Source organism: Pseudorasbora parva, chromosome 14 (assembly GCF_024679245.1).
Source record: "Pseudorasbora parva isolate DD20220531a chromosome 14, ASM2467924v1, whole genome shotgun sequence".
NCBI classification, from domain to species: domain Eukaryota; kingdom Metazoa; phylum Chordata; class Actinopteri; order Cypriniformes; family Gobionidae; genus Pseudorasbora; species Pseudorasbora parva.
The window spans coordinates 16,809,569-16,834,199 of record NC_090185.1 but is presented as its reverse complement, the minus strand read 5'-3'; the positions used below and the strand labels follow the sequence as shown (position 1 = coordinate 16,834,199).

Here is a 24,631-nt window from a genome sequence, read left to right as displayed (position 1 = left end):
TTGTATATAATTATTATATCATATTATATTAAAACATAAATATCTGAATCAATAATGAAAATAAATATATGAATAATACATAATAGATATTAGAATGCTGCAGGTGATATTCATTTAGTTACACATTTTTATGCATCATCTTATATTCTATGATTTATATAAATAAATATATATTATTTATAGTCTTCCAGTCCATTGTTTCTTTACTCCTTGCACCGTCTATTTCACATGTAAAATTGTTGCAATATGTATGTAAAATAGTTAATGACTCCCATTTTGTGAGTATGAGAGAAAGAAATGATGGAAAAATTATTCCTATCTCTGTGAATTGTTCTGACCAAAAAGAATTGATCCACATTCCATAATTCATAACTGCACAATCGCATTGAGTTGCAGCCGAGCGTTAGATCATCACGCAGCGGTGTCTGTCTGCAATAATGGCGCCCTGGTGAAGCCACTTCCTGTCACTCAGGTGGACGTGGGACAATAAGGACAGAAATTAACCGAGCAGAAATGATTTCAGGAAATGTCCCAGTGACAGGAAGTGGATGTGTTTGGTTAGCTGCACACACAAAGTGACTTGTTTCTGTCAAATCAGTGTAAGGGTTCATGGGTAATGCTTTCATTTCTGGAAGTTATTTGCGTTTTGAAGGGACAAATACATCGAGTCCGACAGCTGCCAATCACAAGAGAACTAACTCACAAGTAATCAAATGAATATGCTTAGAATATGAATATCAGGTTGTTCTTACTGTTCATATAAATCATCTGTTCCAGCCTGCAGTGTTGGATAACCTCCTGACCTCTATGAAGTTTGTCCTCCATGGAATGGGCGTCCTTCGAATCAACCTTGCCAACTGCAAGAACAAGGTCTGCACTCGTCTCTTTCTGTGGAAGAATAGATTTATATGTGAATGTTTTTTAAATGTAGATGTATATTTAAATATAAGTTATTTTTTTGTAGTTATATAACATTGTATATTAAAAAAAGTATACTGTAAAAAATTATTTAGAAAAAAAGTTACCTGGTTGCCTTAAAATTTTGAGTTCATTGAAATTCAAATTTTGAGTTAATACAATGAACATTTTTTGAGATTCGACAGCCTTTATTAAAATATTATTAAACGATTTTGTAAGCATTTTGGGTAATTATGTGTGTGTTATTTCTGATGACGCAGTGAAACATGCCAAATTGTGCTATTTTCATGATTTATCACATTTTTTATGTGGTTCAGATACAAAAATATTTTGAGTTTCTATTTATTAAACTAATTTCCTTCATTGTATCAACTCAAATTTTTAATTTCGGTAAACTCAAAATTTTAAGGCAACCAGGTTACTTACTTTTTTAAGTTAAACCAACAAAAACCACCACAAATTTTTTACAGTGTATATACATTACTTTTTTATAATAATAATAATAAGTCTCATTATTAAATTTGTTTTTATTATGTACCCAGAACATCTATATACAGGTCTTAACATGCATCTAGTTACCCAGAGTTAGCAAAGATGTCAGTGCCCTAGTTAAACTGGCATTCAGACTTTCTGCCCACATGTTTGCAGTACTTACAGGGTCCACTAGGTGGCGGCATCTTTTCAGAACTAGGGATGTGAATGCAAACCTACAGTCCAAACCAAGCTGTCAGTCACTGAGTGGCGTGTTATTAAAATCCTCCCTCGGTTCCGGTGTGTTCCAGACCTGTGTCTCAAACAGTCATTATCTTGTTCTGGATGCTCCCAACGGCACAAAGGGGGTCGCCTGCTTTGATTATGAAATATGAATGTGGTGTAGGGTGGGCTTCATGAGGTCATGTGATGAGCACTGCACTGTAATTAGACCAATCAAACCAATTGATGCGAATGTGTTGGGTCACACTTTGTTCTAGCTGTTTAAATGTTGTTTTATGCTTATAAAAACCTTATGCTCCAATCCCTAACCTTAAATTGGCTTACTTAGCCAACCCCTAACTAGATATAGATCACAAAGGGTTGACTATTCATTCAAAAGAACAGGCTAATTATGAGTAATCTAGATGGCTAGTTTTGTTATTTTAACAACAGTGCTTTAATTAGCGTGCTAACAGCTTTAGACGTTTGACATTTGTGCTACAAAAAACATTTTAAGTTCCTGAAAAATTCTTCCCTGGATATGCAACTGATGTATTTATCCATGTTTATGATATTCCTGCAGGTCCACGCTCACTCCGTTCTCTCGTGTGGGCGTTGTTTTGACGAAGACCAGATGCTGTTCCCGTTCATAAGCCACGCCCTCTGCTGTTTGTGGGCGGATCAGGGGGTGCGGTCGGCGGCGGTGCGCGGATACGAGTATGAACTCAATGACTCGGCACTATAGTGAGTAACACTTAATTAGTCATCATCGCTAATTACACATTAGCGCTAATGCCGTTATCACAGTAATATCTGTTATTTGCATGCAATTGCTCAGCTTGTTTTTGACCCAAGGGTTGATATTAATCTAATAATAGAGTAGATATCCTAGAATTAATTTTTTTAGAGGCTTGTCGTTCCACATTTTTGCGATCATTATGAGTGTTTAGCTCCTTAGCTGCGCAGATTCTGATAAGTGCCTAATGTTTGGTTGTGATTTTATAGACCTTATGTAGCTCCGCCCCTTTTTAGCCCTGCACTGGTTGTGTTTTGTGTTCTGGTTTGTATTTCAATAGCATGAATGGAAGATCTTGTTTTTAAAAAAATTCTGTGTCCTGACATCTACTTCAAACCTATCATACACTGCTCATACCCAATCAAACACTGCTCATGATAACTTTCGTTAACTCTACAATAAGTAAATCCACTTCACCGGCTAATTAGTTAATCCTTGACTGTGATGCCTTTTGAAATATTTAGAGCTTCCACAAAAAACGGAAGTTCAAACACAAAATTCTTTAGATGACTGCACACTTTTCGCTGTCATTCAGAGCTAAAAATAGTCAAAGAAAACAATTAACTTAATCCACCTTATATTTTAGGTAAAACCACAGTACAATTTTTTTTCAGTTAGCCTCCGTTGTTTTTTTTTTCAGCTAGCCTCCGCTGTTTTTTCAGCTAGCCTCCGTTGTTGTTTTTTCAGCTAGCTTCCGTTGTTTTTTCAGCTAGCCTCCGTTGTTTTTTTTTCAGCTAGCCTCCGTTGTTTTTTTTTCAGCTAGCCTCCGTTGTTTTTTTTTTCAGCTAGCCTCCGCTGTTTTTTCAGCTAGCCTCCGTTGTTTTTTTTTTCAGCTAGCTTCCGTTGTTTTTTCAGCTAGCCTCCGTTGTTTTTTTTTCAGCTAGCCTCCGTTGTTTTTTTTTCAGCTAGCCTCCGTTGTTTTTTTTTTTCAGCTAGCCTCCGTTGTTTTTTTTTTCAGCTAGCCTCCGCTGTTTTTTTTTTCAGCTAGCCTCCGTTGTTTTTTTTTTCAGCTAGCCTCCGTTGTTTTTTTTTCAGCTAGCCTCCGTTGTTTTTTTTTTCAGCTAGCCTCCGTTGTTTATTTTTTAACTAGCCTCCGTTGTTTTTTTTTTCAGCTAGCCTCCGTTGTTTTTTTTTCAGCTAGCCTCCGTTGTTTTTTTTTTCAGCTAGCCTCCGTTGTTTTTTTTTTCAGCTAGCCTCCGCTGTTTTTTTTTCAGCTAGCCTCCGTTGTTTTTTTTTCAGCTAGCCTCCGTTGTTTTTTTTTTTCAGCTAGCCTCCGTTGTTTTTTCAGCTAGCCTCCGTTGTTGTTTTTTCAGCTAGCCTCCGTTGTTTTTTTTTTTCAGCTAGCCTCCGTTGTTTTTTCAGCTAGCCTCCGTTGTTTTTTTTTCAGCTAGCCTCCGTTGTTTTTTTTTTTCAGCTAGCCTCCGTTGTTTTTTTTTTCAGCTAGCCTCCGCTGTTTTTTCAGCTAGCCTCCGTTGTTTTTTTTTTTCAGCTAGCCTCCGTTGTTTTTTTTTCAGCTAGCCTCCGTTGTTTTTTTTTTCAGCTAGCCTCCGCTGTTTTTTCAGCTAGCCTCCGTTGTTTTTTTTTCAGCTAGCCTCCGTTGTTTTTTTTTCAGCTAGCCTCCGTTGTTTTTTTTTTCAGCTAGCCTCCGTTGTTTTTTTTTCAGCTAGCCTCCGTTGTTTTTTTTTCAGCTAGCCTCCGTTGTTTTTTTTTTCAGCTAGCCTCCGCTGTTTTTTCAGCTAGCCTCCGTTGTTTGTTTTTTTTCAGCTAGCCTCTGTTGTTTTTTTTCAGCTAGCCTCCGTTGTTTTTTTTCCAGCTAGCCTCCGCTGTTTTTTCAGCTAGCCTCCGCTGTTTTTTCAGTTAGCCTCCGCTGTTTTTTCAGCTAGCCTCCGCTGTTTTTTCAGCTAGCCTCCGCTGTTTTTTCAGCTAGCCTCCGCTGTTTTTTCAGCTAGCCTCCGCTGTTTTTTCAGTTAGCCTCCGCTGTTTTTTCAGCTAGCCTCCGCTGTTTTTTCAGCTAGCCTCCGTTGTTTTTCCAGCTAGCCGCCGTTGTTTTTTCAGCTAGCCTCCGCTGTTTTTTCAGCTAGCCTCCGTTGTTGTTTTTCAGTTAGCCTCCGTTGTTGTTTTTCAGTTAGCCTCCACTGTTTTTTCAGCTAGCCTCCGTTGTTGTTTTTCAGTTAGCCTCCGTTGTTGTTTTTCAGTTAGCCTCCGTTGTTGTTTTTCAGCTAGCCTCCGTTGTTGTTTTTCAGCTAGCCTCCGTTGTTTTTCCAGCTAGCCGCCGTTGTTTTTTCAGTTAACCTTCATTGTTTTTTTCAGTTAGCCTCTGTTGTTTTTTCAGTTAACCTTCATTGTTTTTTTCAGTTAACCTTCATTGTTTTTTCAGTTAGCCTATGTTGTTTTTGTTGTTTTTTTTAGTTAGCCTCTGTTGTTTTTTTCAGTTAGCCTCTGTTGGTTTTTCAGTTAACCTTCATTGTTTTTTTCAGTTAGCCTCTGCTGTTTTTTCAGTTAACCTTCATAGTTTTTTTCAGTTAGCCTCTGTTGTTTTTTCAGTTAACCTTCATTGTTTTTTTCAGTTAGCCTCTGTTGTTTTTTCAGTTAACCTTCATTGTTTTTTTCAGTTAGCCTCTGCTGTTTTTTCAGTTAACCTTCATTGTTTTTTTCAGTTAGCCTCTGTTGGTTTTTCAGTTAACCTTCATTGTTTTTTTCAGTTAGCCTCTGTTGGTTTTTCAGTTAACCTTCATTGTTTTTTTCAGTTAGCCTCTGCTGTTTTTTCAGTTAACCTTCATAGTTTTTTTCAGTTAGCCTCTGTTGTTTTTTCAGTTAACCTTCATTGTTTTTTTCAGTTAGCCTCTGTTGTTTTTTCAGTTAACCTTCATTGTTTTTTTCAGTTAGCCTCTGTTGGTTTTTCAGTTAACCTTCATTGTTTTTTTCTGTTAGCCTCTGTTGGTTTTTCAGTTAACCTTCATTGTTTTTTCAGTTAGCCTCTGTTGTTTTTTTCAGTTAACCTTCATTGTTTTTTTCAGTTAGCCTCTGTTGTTGTTTTTTTTAGTTGGCCTGCGTTGTTTTTTCAGTTAGCCTCTGTTGTTTTTTTCAGTTAGCCTCTGTTGTTTTTTCAGTTAGCCTCTGTTGTTTTTTTCAGTTAGCCTCTGTTGTTTTTTCAGTTAACCTTCATTGTTTTTTTCAGTTAGCCTCTGTTGTTGTTTTTTTTAGTTGGCCTGCGTTGTTTTTTCAGTTAGCCTTTGTTGTTGTTTTAAGTTAGCCTATGTTGTTTTTTTTTAGTTAGCCTATGTTGTTTTTTTTTAGTTAGCCTATGTTGTTGTTTTTTAGTTAGCCTATGTTGTTTTTTTTTAGTTAGCCTATGTTGTTTTTTTTTAGTTAGCCTATGTTGGTTTTTTTTAGTTAGCCTATGTTGTTTTTTTTTAGTTAGCCTATGTTGGGGTTTTTTAGTTAGCCTATGTTGTTTTTTTTAGTTAGCCTATGTTGTTGTTGTTGTTTTTTTAGTTAGCCTCTGTTGTTTTTTTCAGTTAGCCTCTGTTGTTTTTTCAGTTAACCTTCATTGTTTTTTTTAGTTAGCCTCTGTTGTTGTTTTTTTTAGTTGGCCTCCGTTGTTTTTTCAGTTAGCCTTTGTTGTTGTTTTAAGTTAGCCTATGTTGTTGTTTTTTTCGTTAGCCTATGTTGCTGTTTTTTAATTAGCCTATGTTGTTTTTTTTAGTTAGCCTATGTTGTTGTTTTTTTTAGTTAGCCTATGTTGTTGTATTTTTTAGTTAGCATCTGTTGGTTTTTTAAGCTAGCCTCTGTTGGTTTTTTTAGTTAGCCTCTGTTGTTTTTTTCAGTTAGCCTCCGTTGTCTTTTCAGTTAGCCCCTATTGTTGTTTTTTTCAGTTAGCCCCTGTTGTTGTTTTAGCCCCTGTTAGCTAGTCAAGAAAGCTCTCTTGTCTAGCTAAACCAAGATAGAATAACACATTAAGCTTTTGATCAGTCCTTGAGCAACGAGGTTACAGACCACAAGACTGGAATGAGTCCTCTAAACGCTTAGCATCTCATTTGAATACATTTTAACATTCTCAAATGGGCCAGTCATGATCCGTAAAAGGTCATGAATGTTTTATTATAGTCTAATTGGCTATTTGACTCGGGTGCTGACCCCTAAATCTTTCTCTTGTTCGGTAAACATTTCATGGGCTGCAAGGAAATTTACAGATAATTTTTGCAAAACGATTCTTTGAAATATTCCTCTTTTATTATTTTTGCTAATGCATTAAAGATCCTGAGCACAGATTACGTCATTCATGTTCAGTTAATGACAAGCATTTATCTCCTGAAGACTTAATCCTTAATGTTTTATCATTATTCAATGATTTATTGATTTCCTAGCACTTTTGCTCAGGTTTCCCAATGCTTCCTCATCTAGCTTCCGTAGGCTTTATGTGGGTGTTACGGAACTGATGTGTGACTGCCACTCTTGAGCCATAATGGCCGCTGATCTGTGCCTCGATCTAACACTCCCACTGTGAATAATGGCTGATTAGTGGGATATTCAAGCTGTGAATTGTGTAATTGCGTATGTGTGTGTGACAGCAAACTAAAACACCAGGAGGCTGATTATTCAAATGAAACTGAGAGGGTCACCCATGTCGCTGACGTGTTGTGTGTGCCACAGCGAATGAACCTCAAACGCCACAGCGAGGTGTGTGTGTGTGGTAGCTCATAAACGGCAATTAGAAAACAGTCAAACCTCAAAGCCTATGGCCTATATATCCTGCAAGGCATGCTGGGACGCCACGCAGTGGAGGTTTGACAGGATAGCTTGTCTTTTTGATTAGCACGCAAGACACCTAGAGAACATTGAAAAGAATAAGGAAAAAGATGGAGGCGAGTGAGATGTGAGGTGCTGTGTGTGGTTGAAGTTGTCCGTACCGAATGTGTTTGGCATAAAAGCCCACACACACTAAAACACACAGCCCTAAATTCTACCGGATTCCCACACATGTGCATATCTGCACATGTACTTATCTGTAGTTTGGGAAAAGTGATACCAAAAATAAATTAATGGTAGTAATAATAATAATAGTTATTATAATTTAATTATTATTATTATTCACTTAAAATAATGTTGTTGTTGTTATTATTATTATTATTATTATTATTATTATTATTATTATTATTATTATTATTAATAATTGTATAGGCCTGTGTTAGTAGTTGTAGTACTACTTTTAGTACTACAAATACTTTTTGCAATTATTTAATATGAATAAATAATAATTGTATATAATAGTTATTACAATAATAATTTGTCATTCATTAAAATATTATTTTATTCATATTAAACAACTGTTTCTTTGTATCGGTAGTATTAATATTAATAATTAAAATGATTCAATAATGCTTTTTATTGTTATTCATTATTCTTTATATATATTTTTATTAATTTAATTTTAATTAGTATATGTAACCTGAATTGCAAACAATGGAAATTTGAAACGCTAGATTTTTGTGTTCATTATATATTTATTTGTTAGTTAAATTAGTATGTATAATAAGTTAGTTTTATGAAAAATGCTATAATAATAATAATAATAATAATAATTATTATTATTATTAATCATTTAAATATATAAAAACATTTCAAACATGCTTTAAAAATGTTAAATGTGTGTTTTTAATTAGTCTAAATAGTTAGTGTAGGTGTATATTTCCTGATACCTGTATTTTTCTGTTTTTGTCATTTTTATTCATTTTTATATTTCTTTTAAAAAATTGTTTTATTTTTTCTGTGTGTTACTGACTGACACACACACAGAAAAAATAAAAAAAAAATTTAAAAAGAAATGTTGTTAAAAGAAACACACACACACACACACAAACAGAGTCAATAACACACTTGTCACCGGCAGCTACTAAATAATCACATTGGCACTTCTCTGAATTATGGGTTGAAGTGTTTAAGACGGACACAAACATAACACAATGATAACTTGCTTTAAAAAAGTATTAAAATGTATGAATAGGAATGTCTTAAGATTGCATAAATGATTTGCATAAAAATGACAGTGACTTAATTTAAATGTAGTGTACCACTGTATTCACGATCTGATATTCACAATTCGAGATGACTATATTCACAGATATTCGTACTGTAGCTCTCGCTCTCCAGGTTTAAAAACCTTTCCTCCCAAGCTGTCATGTCACACCTGCAGGGCTCCATCACCCCTCCTCACACACACACACACACACAGAAACAATCATAATCTCTTGTTAAAGGTCAGATTTATCAGAGGGCATTCCCACCGTCTCCACAGGCCCGGTGGAACCTGTTCATATCCTGCCATCCATCTTGCAAAAACTCTTTTCATTTGTGCCTTTCATCCTTTCTCATTTGCTCTCCCACGCTATTCTAAATTCTTCATGAAAACCTCGGCCCTAAAACCCCGGGCCGGCGTTGTTTAGCGAAATTCAATTGTGTGGAAAAAAAGATCAGAAATGGAGTGAGGAGACGCTGAGATACTTCAGAGGGATTTTGGTGAGAGGTCAAAGTGGTGTCAAATCAATCCGAAAGTTAAAGTATATCTACAAAACGCCAGAAGAGGTCTTCAACTGCTAAAAATATTTCAAAATGTCACGCTGCCTTCTAGGAGAAACCAGGTTAAACCTGTTTTGGAAAGGAATAGATAATCTAAAAATGACTAATGTTATTTTTCTTTTGTAGGACACAAAAGACATTTTGAATGATGTTCACGCTGCTCTTTTCCTTACAACTAAAGAATACAGTGAGATTAGACCTACTAATGACCTTAATGATCAGCTTGGACCAGCTAAGAACCATCAGAAGCTGTTTTTAGCTCTTTTTATTGTGCAGGGGTTTTATAGAAAGCACAATTTCTGGAGAGAATAGCTGTTAAAGTTAGCCCCTGCCTTTCCCTAAAGAGCGTCAGTGAATTAGACAGATTCACAGTGACGGAACCTTTGCGTCCCGCTGGGAAGTGAAGGCCAGCAGCGAGTGGAAGTTGCATCCAGATGCACGTAAGGACATGTCTGTCACGCGCACCCAGACGTGCCGAAAGAAACACACCTCGCACTTACAGTGTCTGTTCAGGCCCGAGGTGTCCGGAGTCATGCGTTCGTCGCTGCCTCGGAGCGCGTTGTGCCGCCCAGGGGGTTTACAAGATCAGACTCAGCTGGAATGCCAAGGAATCGCATTGGCACTGAGGACGGAGTGTGGTGGTGTGTGTTTGTGTGTCTGTGTAGCTGTCGCTAAAACCAGAAACAAACTCTACGCGCTCTCTAAACTGATATTAAATCAGAAGATTAGATGAAAAAATAAACGCAAATTACGAATTACTCAATGAAATTAATTTAAGTTGGTATACTATAACTGAAAAAATTAAAACAACAAAAAAAAACTATAAAAATTCCACACGGAAATTCTGAAACTATAATAGCATATACACCAATCAGGCATAACATATATGTCCTAAAATTATGTTGGTCTCCCTTTTGCGGCCAAAACAGCCCTGACCTGTCAAGGCATGGACTCCACTAGACCCCTGAAGGTGGGCTGTGGTATCTGGCACCAAGATGTTAGCAGCTGATCCTTTGAGTCCTGTAAGTTGCGAGGTGATGCCTCCATGGATCGGACTTGTTTGTTCAGCACATCCCACAGATACTCAATTGGATTGGGGTCTGGGGAATATGGAGGCCAGGTCAACACCTCAAACTCGTTGTTCTGCTCCTCAAACCATTCCTGAACCATTTTTGCTTTGTGGCAGGGCGCAATATCCTGCTGAGAGAGACCACAGCTATAGTAGCTATAAGCTACTTGTCATTTAAGCAGTACTATTTTGAAAAGTATTTACGCTCTCTTGCTATCTATAAGCTGTCATAATTTAAAGTAGTTCATAGTACTTATAGTGCTTTTTGTTGGTATGCTGCTAACAGAAAATAGCTAACTGCATTGAAGCTGCAATGCTAAATGCTGACAGATATGAAAAATCATTTACTGTCTTGGAAGATACTACATTTGAATTTACTTGGCGGCCGTTAAAATGTATGCTCTATATCAGGGCTATTCAAATCTTACCCTGGAGGGCCAATGCGGTGCAGAGTTTAGCTCCAACCCTAATCAAACACACGCTAATCAATGTCTTCAGGATCATTAGAAAATCACAGGTGAGTGTGTTTGATCAGGGTTGGAGGGAAACTCTGCACCGCATTGGCCCTCCAGGGTAAGATTTGAATAGCCCTGCTCTATATAGTATGAATATGGGTAGTATGAATGAAATTCAGACCTACATCCACCATGTTATTACTGTCATGTGACCTTCCATCGTCATTTTACTTCCATTTATAAATCCTGTTCCAAGACCTCATGGGATAATACGTGTCCATCGAATGCGCACAGAATCTCAAATCTTCAGATTTTCAAAGACTACTCCTTGTAGAAAAAAAAACATTCTGGTTGGGTATGTTTTGAAGCATCCCAGCTGGTTTGTGTCGTTCCTAAAATCGCCCTAAGCTGGTCCTAAGAAACCAGTTCCAGTTTAGGACCAGCTTAAACCAGCTAAGAACCAAGCTAAACCAGCTGCCATGCTTCAAAACATAACACGCATATGCTGTATTTTTTCAATAGGGTGTATGTATTTGGACACTCTTTTGGCGTTTAGTTTTTTTCCACACCAGCTATATAGCATGGAAATATTCGATTTCAGATGCAGTGAGCGATTCATTGCACTTGGAAGACAACGGTTTATGCTAATTTATGCTATCGTCGCATCCCTTGCAGCGACAGTGCAAATGCAACAGATACTTTTTAGCATGTAACGTGTGAAATCAACCCCTGACTTACTAGCTTATAGCTCAACCTGGCCTTTCTTCAGTTCACATGAACAGAATAATAAGAGTCTTATCAGTGCAGGAAAATATGCCTCACTCAGTCTTAATAAGAAAAAACTATGGCACAGTTGTCTGAGGGTATTTCTTCAAAACTGTGTTTATGTGTGTTTGTCTAATTCTCTCTCCAGGGTGTTGCACCTCCTGTGAGGTGTGTTTGTTGCTACGTAGCGCGTGCTCCCGGATAATCCATCTCTTTAGCACACCCGCATACATAAATCCCCCACAGGTTTGCTTAAACTGTATCATGCTGTATTTAAATTCATGATGGTAATTAGCATACGGTGTGCTCTCCCCCAGGCCGTCTTATCGCCACCGCAGCCGCTAACCACAGTCGGAGGTAAAGCCGCTTAGCCTACCTAGACAATGTAAGACGGCCCTTAAGGAGAGGTCTTTTCCCACAGAGACCCGATTATAGGGGGAGAGGTGAAGAGGCACGTCACTCCCAAGCCTCTCTTCTTCTTCTTTTTTCACAGATAGATTGCTAAAGTTAGTCCTTAAAACCTTGTGATATCAAACCGGGGAACTGGTTGGAGTGGAATAATATCTGCCATGTGACACTAACACAAAACAAACCAGACTGTAGGGATGCACGATATATCGGTTATTGTCCAATATTGAGTGTCATAACACTCAAAGTTAATCTTTAAAAGCAGTGATAATTTAATAACACTTTTAAATGTATTCTTTAGCTAATCTAAAATTAATATTCATGATTCATCATACATTATTGATAAAACGTTATTTTATGTAAAAGCGATTGTCATTTTTATTAAATCAATTTTATTACATTTTATTAAAAATGGTCTTTTAAATGTTTTTAAGGAAATGCAAATTTAAATTAAATTTGTTTTTATAATTTTATTTTAGTGATTTATGTTTTATTTGTTTAGACCCGTGTTACTGTTAAAACTATAATACATACTAAATGAAAAACTTAAACTTATTTCAGTTAGTTGCCAAGTTTAAGTACTAAAATGGCTAAAAATAAAATGAAATCTATATAGAAATATAAAAACACTAAAATAAACTAAATTGAAAACAGGAAATATACAAATAAAAGCTCATTCAAAGTATTAATAAGTACTATAAGTATATACATGAACTATAATGACACAGATTTTGACAAATATTGAATAGATTGTTAATATTGGCTATTTATTGGTTGGCGGTCCAATAAAGAGCTAGATCCATTTATCTATCTATCTATTTATTTATTTATTTATCTGGACAGGGAGTTTCAGGAAGTCATAATTATAACTGTAAGTTTTGTCGTAAATGTCTGTTTGTAATAACTTTTTCCATCTATGTCTCTCTGTGTCCAGTTTTTTTGAGAACATGGGCAGGATCATCGCCACCGATTACATGCCGACAGAAACGGACGTTTTACGAGTCCGACTGAGAACCACAGGAGTGATCGAGACTCAGTTCAAAGTCAAACACCTGGTCTTCAGGTAAACTCTCACAGTAAAAAAAAATCCAGGTCTCCAGTTGAACATTTTCAAGTGACTGATCACATCTATATTTTTTAGTTGGCCGAATTTAATTCTGTTAATTAAATTTCATCAATTCACAGAATTTCAATTCGGCCAACTGAAAAATTTAGATGTGATCAGCCACTAGAAAATTATCAATTGGAGACATTATTTTTATCTCTTTATTTACCCTTTTACCACAACTGTTTTTAGAAAACACAACTCAGTTGTTTTTATGGGTAGTCGTAGACTTTGTAATCTCAGTCCTCTTAATAATCAGACAGATCAAACAGGCTTCTTTTGTTTTCAGATGAAGTTTGTCTTAAAGTAGCTAGAACTAGCAGGTTCACTTTTGTCCTAGCAGGACAAAAAGAGGGGGTTTCTTTTGAACAGACGATTCCCTAGATTCCTGATATTGAGCGGCGGCATCCTCCACCTCACTATCTTATGAGACGTCACCTCTGCTTGCCGTCCTGATTAAGCTTCTCTCCATTCGTCAATATCCTAACTGGCATTATCAGCGTAGAGCACACGTTTGACTTTGATTTGGATGCAAGACTTGTTATGAATTTGTCTGAGGTGTGACGTCTTGTTTTCAGTCTCAACTCAAATATGTCTACAGACAGCTCATGCTAATTGTCTTTGAAGCAGTGTTATGTTCGTATCATTCAGAGTTATTTTAGTTAACTAAGGGGCCAATTACACAACACCATTTTCAACTAAAAACAGAAAACTTTTTACACGTTTTGGCCGTTCATTTAGATGACAGCAGCATTTGGGGGCATGCAAATGGCAACTTTTGAAAATGGGTTTGCAAGTTTTTGAAAAGTTTTTACCATTATCATCTCCATGTAAAACTTTGACATCATGGGCCCTATTTTAACGATCGGAAACGCAAGTGTCAAAGCGCGAAGCGCAAGTAACTTTGTGGGCGGGTCTCGGCGCTGTTACTATTTTCCCGGCGGGATAAATGGCTCTTGCGCCCGGCGCAAATCTAAAATGGGTTGGTCTGAAGTAGCTTCATTATTCATAGGTGTGGTTTGGGCGTAACGTGAATAAACCAATCAGAGCGTCATCCAACATTCCCTTTAAAAGCAGGTGCGCAAGTTCCATTATGGATTGCTATTATTATGGCGTATTTACCAGGAGCACGCCAGGAGCGGTTCACAGCCGAGGAGACTGATGTTCTTGTAAGAGCAGCCCTTACGAAACAAAAATATATTGCAGTATATTGGAAAATTTCATGCAATGCATTAGGCAATATATTCACATATATGGGAATTAATATTTATATTTTTCAATATATTGCAATATATTGAAAGCGGCAATCATTTGTATATTTTGCAATATATTACATATTACATGAATATATCATATATTTTATAATACCATCAATATATTATTCCATTTATTTACAACATATTAAAATATATTTCAAGTAATATATTGTTAAATATATTTTCCTTTCGTAAGGGAGTGAAAGACAGAGAAGTTGTGTTGTATGGGGATGGGAGAAATGGCGTCGGTTAAACAGGCGTCGGTTAAACAGTTTTTTAGTTTTTCAGTCGATTTTTTTTTTCCTGGTTCTTGACGGACAAACCAATTTGTCAGATGTCCTTATATACATATATGTCTTAACACTATTGGGCAAAGAGGTCTGATCCTTAATTACTACAATTAGCCTGAATAATTTGTAAGCTAGATTTATGCCTATTTTTTCACATCTTCATGGCACACCACAATGTGTTAATATTTTTTTTAGTGTAACAATTTATGATTTGCACAAATAACTGTTGCATCTGTGTAGATTTCATTAGCAAAGTGTATGCGCGTTGTGCACACTATACATTTTGGTCAAGCATGCGCCCTTAAAATAGCATAATGAACAACGCAAAACGCGCCACTGACATTAGACTAGGTTTTTTCTGGTCAGTGGCGCAATTGTTTAATGGAACAGCAAAATAGCACCAGGGATTGTTTGCGCCGGAACACGCCTCCTTTTTTGCGCTGAACCGCCCAGGGAGCGCAAGTTCATTCACTAGTTTAGCGTCGTGCTTTTGTGGAGGGAAAAGCGCACTTTGCACGGGTGCAAAATAGGAATGACACATGCGTCGGTGTACAAAGTCAATTGCGCTGGGTGCAAGATAGGGCCCCATGTGTATTTGTACATATATGTATATGTATGTGTATGGGTCGTTTTGGCAACATTGCCACCTGTACCTGAAAAAGGCAATGGAAAAACGTTTACGTTTGGAAATTTTTAAAAATTATACCGTTATCATCTCAGTGTAAACTATAAATCCAAATTTGTGAAAACAGTGACGTCATGCGTATACGTATTATGTGTTCGGTCTATAGGCACAGTGATTCTTTACAAAGTGACCGCCATCTTGGGGCCAATTTTGACCTTCATGACAACTGTGAGAGGGTGAATTTTTTTATAACTAATTTGTTTACATTATATAAAGCCTTAAAGGTGGGGTAATGGCTATCTGGAAACCGTTGTTGATATTTCAAATCACCAAAGCAAACACGCCCCTACCCCCAAAAAGGGTCTATTTAGATAGCTCCGCCCCACACATACGTAACCCAGGCAACAACTATGGCAGAATCTGTGTGTAACTACTCCAGGTCGAAAATTCAATGAAAAAGTCACCCCTTCCATTACAAAAACAAAAACCGTTCCCATGAACAACTCAATGGTACACGAGCCTCGACAGTCCAACTGACGACATGTTACAATTATGACCAGATTAGTTATAGCGATCAGAAAACACAAACCGTTCTCATGAACAACTCGATAGAACACGAGCTAGTCCAGCTAACGATATTACAATTATGACCGGATTAGGATTATATAGATCATGAAAAGAGGAAACAAACATATTAGGAGTGTAGTATCTTACTTGTTGGGCACATTTTGTAAGGTGACGCTTGAAACAAACAGTAAGGAGATGTAGATGCTCCATACGGTGTGGAAATGAACGGGTCTTTATCATCGGTGATGTGAGCGACAATACGATTGCAAATGAACAAACATGACACGCGAGCATATTCAAGCAAAAGCCAGCATATATTAGTTCTCGGCTAATGTCCGTTATGTGTGTCTTGTGTTTTGAATAATGACGTTGAGCCTCTCTTCTCACCATCAATAGTAGACACGCCCCTTACCTGCTGATTGGCTACAAGTTTGTTATTCCACTGAGACCTTTTTCTAAAACGGTTTTGAAATAACACTTACCCCACCTTTAAAGTTCTGCAAAATTAAGGGCGTGGTCACTTTGAGTGACAGGTGGATATCCATTTGTCTGCTGTCTGTTAGTCATCACGTCACCTCAGCTCCTCCCACGTCCCGCCTCTTTGCCCATTTTCTGTTATCCTTTGCGCTGCGAAGATGGCTACGGCCAGCTCATCTCTACTTTATGCTTTAAAACGGCTCTTCAGAATCCTATGGGTGACGTCACGGACACTACGTCCATATTTTTTTACAGATTATGGTGGATCGTTTTGACAACGTTGTCTTTTATTTTTAATAAAAAAATATATTTTTAAATTTTAGTACTTCAACAAGCTTATTTCAGTTAGTTGCTACGGCAACATTTCTAATTTTCGTTTAGATATTTATTTGATTTTTATATTAGTTTGTTTGGTTAATTGGTTTGAATCTAAAATATAAAAATGGGAAACTAGAACTTCGTTTTGGGGGCCTGAAAATGCAAACATTTGAAAACCGGTTTCAATGTGGAAGTTTTTGGAAATTACGTTATCGTCTCAGTGTAAAATACAAAATTTTATTTCCGTTTTTAACCGTAACTTAAGCTTATTTCAATTAGTTGCCTAGGCAAATTTTCTAATTTTCATTTCGCTTTTCATATAATATTAAAATTTAGTTTTTAGTTAATTTGGTTAATCTAAACAAATACAAATGAGAAATGTTACCTTGGCAGCTAGCTGAAATGCAATAAATACAATATAAATATTTTATTTCACTTTAACTTTTAGTTAATGTTTGCTTTACCTAAGGCAAAAACAGTTTTTATAGGTAAACTGCGCACTGTAATGGTAACACTGACTCTTGTTCTTCAAAATGTCAGAATGAAAAAGTTTTATGTATGTTCACTGTCCTCTCGAGTTCAATTTTGTGCAAGCATTGGGCAGCCAGTAAAACGATTGGGAGGTTTCATGGGAAATGTGAGTAATTTTCTGCCTGGCAGCTTTTACCAGCCTTTTGAATTTTAATGGAGACATTTACAGCTATGAGATGCCACTGACTGTTTGAGATGGCACAGAAAGATGAGTGCTTTGGCATTTGCTGAAAAGCAACTGTCTTTTTCTATACTTTTCCATTCGCTTATTCTTGGGCTACTTCTGCCCTGAGATTTGGCTAATTTATTGGCTTCGGTTGAGGGCCTCTGCAATAACATTTCTATTGCATTACTCTGCATAATGCTAAATCTAAATTCCCACTGCTTTCATGACAGATTTTAATAAAAGCGCCTCTACAACATCATAAAATCAAAACAAGATGCCTTCACTTAAACAATGGTTGTGGGATGTTGCGGTGTTTGAAATACCCAGTTGGTTGCTTATCCATTTAGTCATCTTTACTATTTGGTCTTCAGAAATGTCTGGTTTTCAATCTGAAATGTGGGGAATTGTTGTATTTGTTGGGTTGTGGTATAGAGCATAAAAACGAGCGGAGAAATCCTGACGATAAAGGACACGCCATCATGTCTTTATGTTCATTATAACTCTGAAAGCAGTGCTGATGTTATGTGGAGTAATGTTTGGCTATGTGGAACCTGTTGAGTTCCTCTCGAGTTCGAGTGAATTAATTTGGTCTGAATAACTTGCTGTCAGTCTTCGGCATGCTCCACTGCTCATCCTTATCGCAGCACTTCACACGCGTCCCATGCCGAGACCCCCAGATCTTTATCATATCACTGGATTCACACCTCACCTTTGACACACACCCATAGCCGCTGCATTTTAGTACGATCCTTTGCCTTCCTCAATTATTCAGTTCAATTTTTAAATAAAAGTTATTTATTTAATCTTCTATTTATTTATTTGTTTTCTTTTATTTACACTTTTATTTAGGAATTTGTTAAATTATTTTATTTATTCTTTTTTTTTTGTATTTATGGATTAATGCTGTTTATTTAGGTATGCATTTATTCACACTTCAATTTATTCTTGAATTTATGCTTTGATGTATTTATGTAATATTCTTTTGATTTATATTTATTTACGCTATTTATTTATTTATTTAGGCATTATGCTTTTTATTTATTTATGCATGTATGATTTTATTCACACTTTATTTATTTATACTTTTATTAATTTTAATGTTTGTTCATTTCATTTACTATAGCTAATAAGATAGAGGTAGTGTTTCTTATGGCTGCATGTAAATTTTACTATCATTTCAAGAAGTAATTTGGTTTGTTTTTTATGGTTTTGCAGTGCATTTTATATGCCATTTGATTCATGTGGCATAAAGTTCCGGATTTCACTCATTCCAAATGACTTGCATTTAACTTGTCAACCATAATGCAATATTTATTGCACGGCTATTGTCTAAATATATATTTTATTCATATAAAAGTAGGAACAACATGCTGTCATAGGTGTCTTGGACAGGATGTGTCACCGTTTTCCTCATGTTTCTGATGATTTATTTTTTAAACCAGTCTAATAAAATCTCTGAACCAAATTCCTCACTACCGAAATTTAAATCTGAGGTCGCTCCGGGTCACCCTTCCCATCCGAGCCGTAATTAACAGTCTACTGATGAGCGAAACGACTTGCGTTTTGATCAGTGTGTTTGACACGGCACGATTCTCACCTCATCTGCAGTGATTATGTGGCCACATCAGATCATCCCATAATTTAACAAAGCCGTTATTAAACCTTTGTTCTGTTGGAAAAAACGTGACAGGCAAAAAGGTGAACTAGGTTTGGTTCAAATTTTTTTTTTTCTGTTGAAAACTCAGCAAAATCCTATGTTTTATATTGTACATTTTAAGAGAGTACCTTTCATTTGTCCATGAAAATGATCTTACTCTCGCTGACTAACAGATCTAACATGTGCAATCCTGATAAACACACACAAACATAATTACAGAACTTCAAAATATCTGTCTTGGTGAGTATTCACGCAAACATTATCTGCTGTGTCTTAAATAAATGATTGGTTCTCTATTAGGGAAAAACACCTGATAATGTGTAACAATATAAGATTTGTGCGGTACAGTAGGTTTTAATATATAGGCTGTTGGTCTCATTAATGTTAATCAAACAAAAAAACGGTTACATTTTTCTTTCCTGTAGATATTTGTTGTTGACTTGGTGTGTGTCAAATTTTGTGTTATTACCAGTGAGTTTAAGTTATGGTTGCTTAGTGTGTTTATTATTATTATTATTATTATTATTATTATTATTATTATTTAGAAGCTGTGCATGTGTGTGTGAGAGTATAAACATTTATAGATTCAGATTACTTTTAAACTAGATTTATATATTTATAGATAGAAAATGTATATATGTGATATACATGAATTATAATAATAAATAGATTCTTATATTTTATATAATTTATCATTATTTTTTTTATATATATATAAATCCCAGCAGACACACGTATGTATGCATGTGTGTGTACAAAACCGATTCTAAAAAAGTTGGGACAGATATCAATAAGAGGACGAAAGTTAAATGTACATGTTAGGAACAGCTGGAGGACCAATATTCAACTTATTAGGTCAATTGGCAACATGATTTGGTATAAAAAGAGCCTCTCAGAGTGGCAGTGTCTCTCAGAAGTCAAGATGGGCAGAGGATCACCAATTCCCCCAATGCTGTAGCGAAAAATAGTGGAGCAATATCAGAAAGGAGTTTCTCAGAGAAAACTTGCTAAGAGTTTGAAGTTATCATCATCTACAGTGCATCATAATATCCAAAGATTCAGAGAATCTGGAACAATCTCTGTGCGTAAGGGACAATGCCGGAAATCCACACTGGATGCCCGTGATCTCCGGGCCCTTAGATGGCACTGATTCACACACAGGAATGATACATTTACATTTACATTTAATCATTTAGCAGATGCTTTTATCCAAAGCGACTTACAAAAAAGGGGAGAGCAATAGAAGCAACGAAACAGACAAGGCCAACAACCTGTAAGAGCTGTAAGAAATCTCAATTAATTAGCACAGTACACAAATTTTTTTTTTTTTTTATAGACATCTACAACAAAAACTCACGTACGCAAAATACAAAACACTGGATTTGATAGCTCTGATAATGCTACTGTAATGGAAATCACAACATGGGCTCAGGAACACTTCCAGAAAACATTGTCGGTGAACACAATCCACCGTGCCATTCGCCGTTGCCGGCTAAAGCTTTATATGTCAAAAAAGAAGCCATATCTAAACATGATCCAGAAGCGCAGGCGTTTTCTCCGGGCAAAGGCTCATTTAAAATGGACTGTGGCAAAGTGGAAAACTCTTCTGTGGTCAGAAAGATCAAAATTTGAAGTTCTTTTTTGAAAACTGGGACGCCATGTCATCTAGACTAAAGAGGATGAGGACAACCCAAGTTGTTATCATCGCTCAGTTCAGAAGCCTGCATCTCTTCTGCTATGGGATTGCATGAGTGCATGTGGCATGAGCAGCTTACACATGTGGAAAGGCGCCATCAATGCTGAAAGGTATATCCAAGTTCTAGAACAAATGCTGCCATCCAGACGTCGTCTCTTTCAGGGAAGACCTTTCATTACAACATTACATTACAACATCATGGCTGCGTAGAAGAAGGATCCGGGTACTGAAATGGCCCGCCTGCATTTCAGATCTTTCACCCGTAGAAAACATTTGGCGCATCATAAAGAGGAAGCTGCGACAAAGAAGACCTAAGACAGTTGAGCAACTAGAAGCCTGTATTAGACAAGAATGGGACAACATTCCTATTCCTAAACTTAAGCAACTTGTTTCCTCAGTCCCCAGATGTTTGCAGACTGTTATAAAAAGAAGAGGGGATGCCACACAGCGACCTTGATATATATAAATATGACCTTGTCTCAACTTTTTGTTGAGATATGGTGCCATAAAATTTTAAATACACGTATATTTTCCCTTAAAATGATACATTTTCTCAGTTTAAACATTTGATATGTCATCTATGTTGTATTCTGAATAAAATGTTGAAATTTGAAACTTCCACATCGTTGCATTCTGTTTTTATTCACAATTTGTAGTGTCCCAACTTTTTTGGAATCCTGAATGTATAAATTTTAATATATACATTTAAATACTAAATAAATAGTTGTAAATCTTAATAAACATTTAAATATTCTGAATATACAGTCTAAATCTAAATTATGAAGATACATATAAATATATTTATATTTATATGTATATATAATTCTTTTGACTGAGAAATCATATGTATTAGTGTCCCATAAAGCACATATAGATTTATTTTTCCATCACATTTGAAGTGTGTGTATTGATAGTTTTGATTTCAGACGTGTGGAGGAATCTTCCTCAATAATATAGTGAAGAGATGGAGCAGGATGAAGTGGAAGCTGGAAAATAAATGTGTGAGAGAGACTTTGACCCTTCACAGCCTTCTCCCTTTAGACGCCACTATCTGAAGACAAGAAACTCTCTTTGAGAACAAACACTCACCTTTTTACAGCTCTTTTTAGATGCACTTCAAAAATAGATGTGAAGAGGACAAACCTGTAATGAAATATGTCATGTTTTGAGATGTTTTGTTTTGACATGCCTTTGCTAACAACTAGCTAACAAGCTTAAGCCTTTTAGTGTTGGGATCTAAAACACTGTAAGGAGAAGTTTGGCAGAGCTTGTTCATTTCATATATTTAGACTCATTTGATGGCATCAATAATTACCCAATGGTCTGTTTTTCACATGTTCGGATGCATGTCGCTAGTTAGCAGCATATTAGCATAACATATGGGGCTGTTTGTAAAAGTCAACATGAAATGGTGTTCAAAATCCATTGTGCTTTTGTAACGTGATATATTTCCCAAGGTAAATTGCGGTTGCACTTTAAAGTGTTTTTGTGCCATATTGAGGGGTTTCTTTTCCATTGAGGACCTTTTGTCTCTCTCTCCACAGAATGTATGACGTTGGAGGCCAGAGGACGGAGAGGAGGAAGTGGATCAGTTGTTTTGAGGACGTGAGGGCCGTGCTGTTCGTTGTGTCTCTGAGTGGGTACGACATGACGCTAGTAGAAGATCCATCTATGGTGAGAAAACATTAGTACTTTTGCATTCACCTGTTACATCAAACAGAAGCTGCTACTGAACAAACAAGTGACTGAACAAGAGGTGACCCAGCTGTTATTTAAAGCAAATGCCTGTCATTTTTGTTAATGTTAAAAATAGTATGCTTGTATTGATAGTTAACAGTAATATTTTATTTTCTTATCTCTTCTGCACTGTAAAAAATTATTGAGAAATAAAGTTACCTGGTTGCCTTAAAATTTTGAGTTCATTGAAATTAAAATTTTGAGTTAATACAATGACAATTTTTTGAGATTCGACAACCTTTATTAAAATATTATTAAAAGATTTTGTAACCATATTGGGTAATTGTGTGTTTTATTTCTGATGACGCAGTGAAACATGCCAAATAGTGCTTTATCAAATTTATCAATTTTTTTTATGTGGTTCAGATACAAAAATATCTTGAGTTTCTATTTATTAAACAAATTTTCTTCATTGTATCAACTCAAATTTTTAATTTCAATAAACTCAAAATTTTAAGGCAACCAGGTTACTTACTTTTTTAAGTTAAACCGACAAAAACCAACCAAATTTTTTTACAGTGTGGAAAATTGAGATACCATTACTATATAGTGATTGTGTCAACGTATGTTTTTGTAACCGTTTAAATGTAAAATAAAATAAATAAAAAATAAAATAAACAATTTTACTAAAATATATCTTTTTAGAGAGCTATTTTCTGTAAAGCATAATTTTAAATGCCGAAAATAACATTTGTTTATGCAAATACTTCTAGCAAATACTTCATTTTAATATTTTACAATATGTATTTAATGTAACATTTTAAAACTAAAATGTACAAACAAAAAAATACAAATCTTTTTTTTTGTAAATTAAAACTGTTAATGCTCAAAATATAAATATTTTACATTATTTATTTAAAGTAATAATGTAATATTATAAAACAAAAAAACATTATTGATAAAAAATATTTAGTTTTAGAATTTTACAGTAATAAATGTACTAATGTAATATAAAATTAACTAACATTTTGTTAAAACACATTTAGTAACAAAAATATGCATCATTACAATGTTTTTTCAAAATAGAAGTATTTTTTTTTAATATATAATTGAAAATGTGTTTCAAAAAGTGATTTAATAATAGAAGCTATATAATACATTTGGAAAATAACATTTTATATTTTGTTTTATTTATTTAATTTACTACTATATGTAACTAAAACTGAGTAACAAAACCATAAACTTGGTTTACTTAATGTGAATCTGTTATTACAACACACACATTGTTCATATGCACCGACCTCAGCTTTTCAGTTGCATCATGGGGTCTCGTGAGAATGACGGCTCACGTTTTTAATTTGTGCTCTTGTTTAGAATCGGCTGCAGGAGAGTCTCAAGCTGTTCTCATCAATCTGCAATAATGTCTTCTTCAGAAGTACTTCTATGGTAAGAAACAGCTCAATCCACCGAGAGAGCTCATCCAATCTCATCCTATTAGCTCGAGAGGAGGCCAGTGTCATCAATCAAGAGGCTACGCTCAACGCCCAACATTACGGACCAAGAAAACAAAACCATTTCTTTTGATACATACATGTACATATTCACAAGAGATGGGATCCTTTTCTGGGATTTTTTTTGGGGGAGGATGGTTGTAAAATTTATTTATTTATTTTGTCCTAGCAGACTGGAATTTATATATATAATTTATTCATTTATTTTAATTTCAGTAAAGTGTACAATAATACAACATTTCTGATTTAAGATGATGGATGGATGGATGGATTGACTGATAGGTATGTAGGTGGATAGGTAGTGTAGATGATTTTATTATTGAATTTAATGTAAAATAAGCTGTATATAAGACGCTATTAGATGTCAGATGTATGCTGAGGTTGTGTTTGCCCTGTATTAAATGTGTGTGGACGTTGACGACTTGGTCCAAAGTGACATACAGAAGATGTATGATTGACAGAAAAAGATCTTGGAATGTGGTGACGTGAGCCAGAAACCAACAGGAAAAGTAGCTGGTTGTTACTATTTTGGGAAAGCCGCTCTGTTATATATGCTGCTAGGTAAACCAAAGAACAGGAGTGGTGTCCTGCAGGAGAGATTCGGCTTTGTTGATTTGAATAAAGCCTTTCTGAAATCAAATGATCTTTGGGAAATTATTTTAGCAAGAAGAACATTTCCAACAGTAAGTGAATAGGTGGGAGATGGATTGATAGGTAGGTGGATGAATGGATCAATTTATAAATTGATGGATGGATGGATGGATTGATAGCTAGCTAGATGGATGGATGGATGGATGGATTGATAGCTAGCTTGATGGATGGATGGCTGGATTAATAGGTAGGTGGATGGATGGATGGATGGATGGATGGATGGATTGATTGGTGGATAGGTGGCTGGATGGATGGATTGGTGGATAGGTGGCTGGATGGATGGATTGATAGGTAGGTGGATGGATTGATAGCCAGATGGATGGGTGGATGGCTGGATTGATAGGTAGGTGGATGGATGGATGGATTGATTGGTGGATAGGTGGATGGATGGATGGATGGATGGATTGATTGATTGATTGATAGC

At 35.8% G+C, this 24,631-nt stretch overlaps 2 protein-coding genes across 4 annotated transcripts in view; one reads left to right on the top strand and one right to left on the bottom strand.

Moving 5' to 3' along the window:
- Window positions 1-24,631, bottom strand: part of LOC137040223 (uncharacterized) — a 192,170-nt gene that overhangs the window by 63,198 nt on the left and 104,341 nt on the right. The gene's annotated exons all lie outside the window — the stretch shown is intronic.
- The window catches only part of gnav1 (guanine nucleotide binding protein (G protein) alpha v1), a 41,743-nt gene that overhangs the window by 10,359 nt on the left and 6,753 nt on the right, over window positions 1-24,631 (top strand). For all 3 annotated transcript variants that reach the window (XM_067415678.1, XM_067415677.1, XM_067415676.1), the window contains exons 3-7: window positions 778-870; window positions 2,195-2,355; window positions 12,615-12,743; window positions 21,913-22,042; window positions 23,420-23,491. In XM_067415678.1, coding sequence (XP_067271779.1) covers window positions 778-870; window positions 2,195-2,355; window positions 12,615-12,743; window positions 21,913-22,042; window positions 23,420-23,491 — 585 coding nt within the window. The remainder of the gene's footprint in view (window positions 1-777; window positions 871-2,194; window positions 2,356-12,614; window positions 12,744-21,912; window positions 22,043-23,419; window positions 23,492-24,631) is intronic.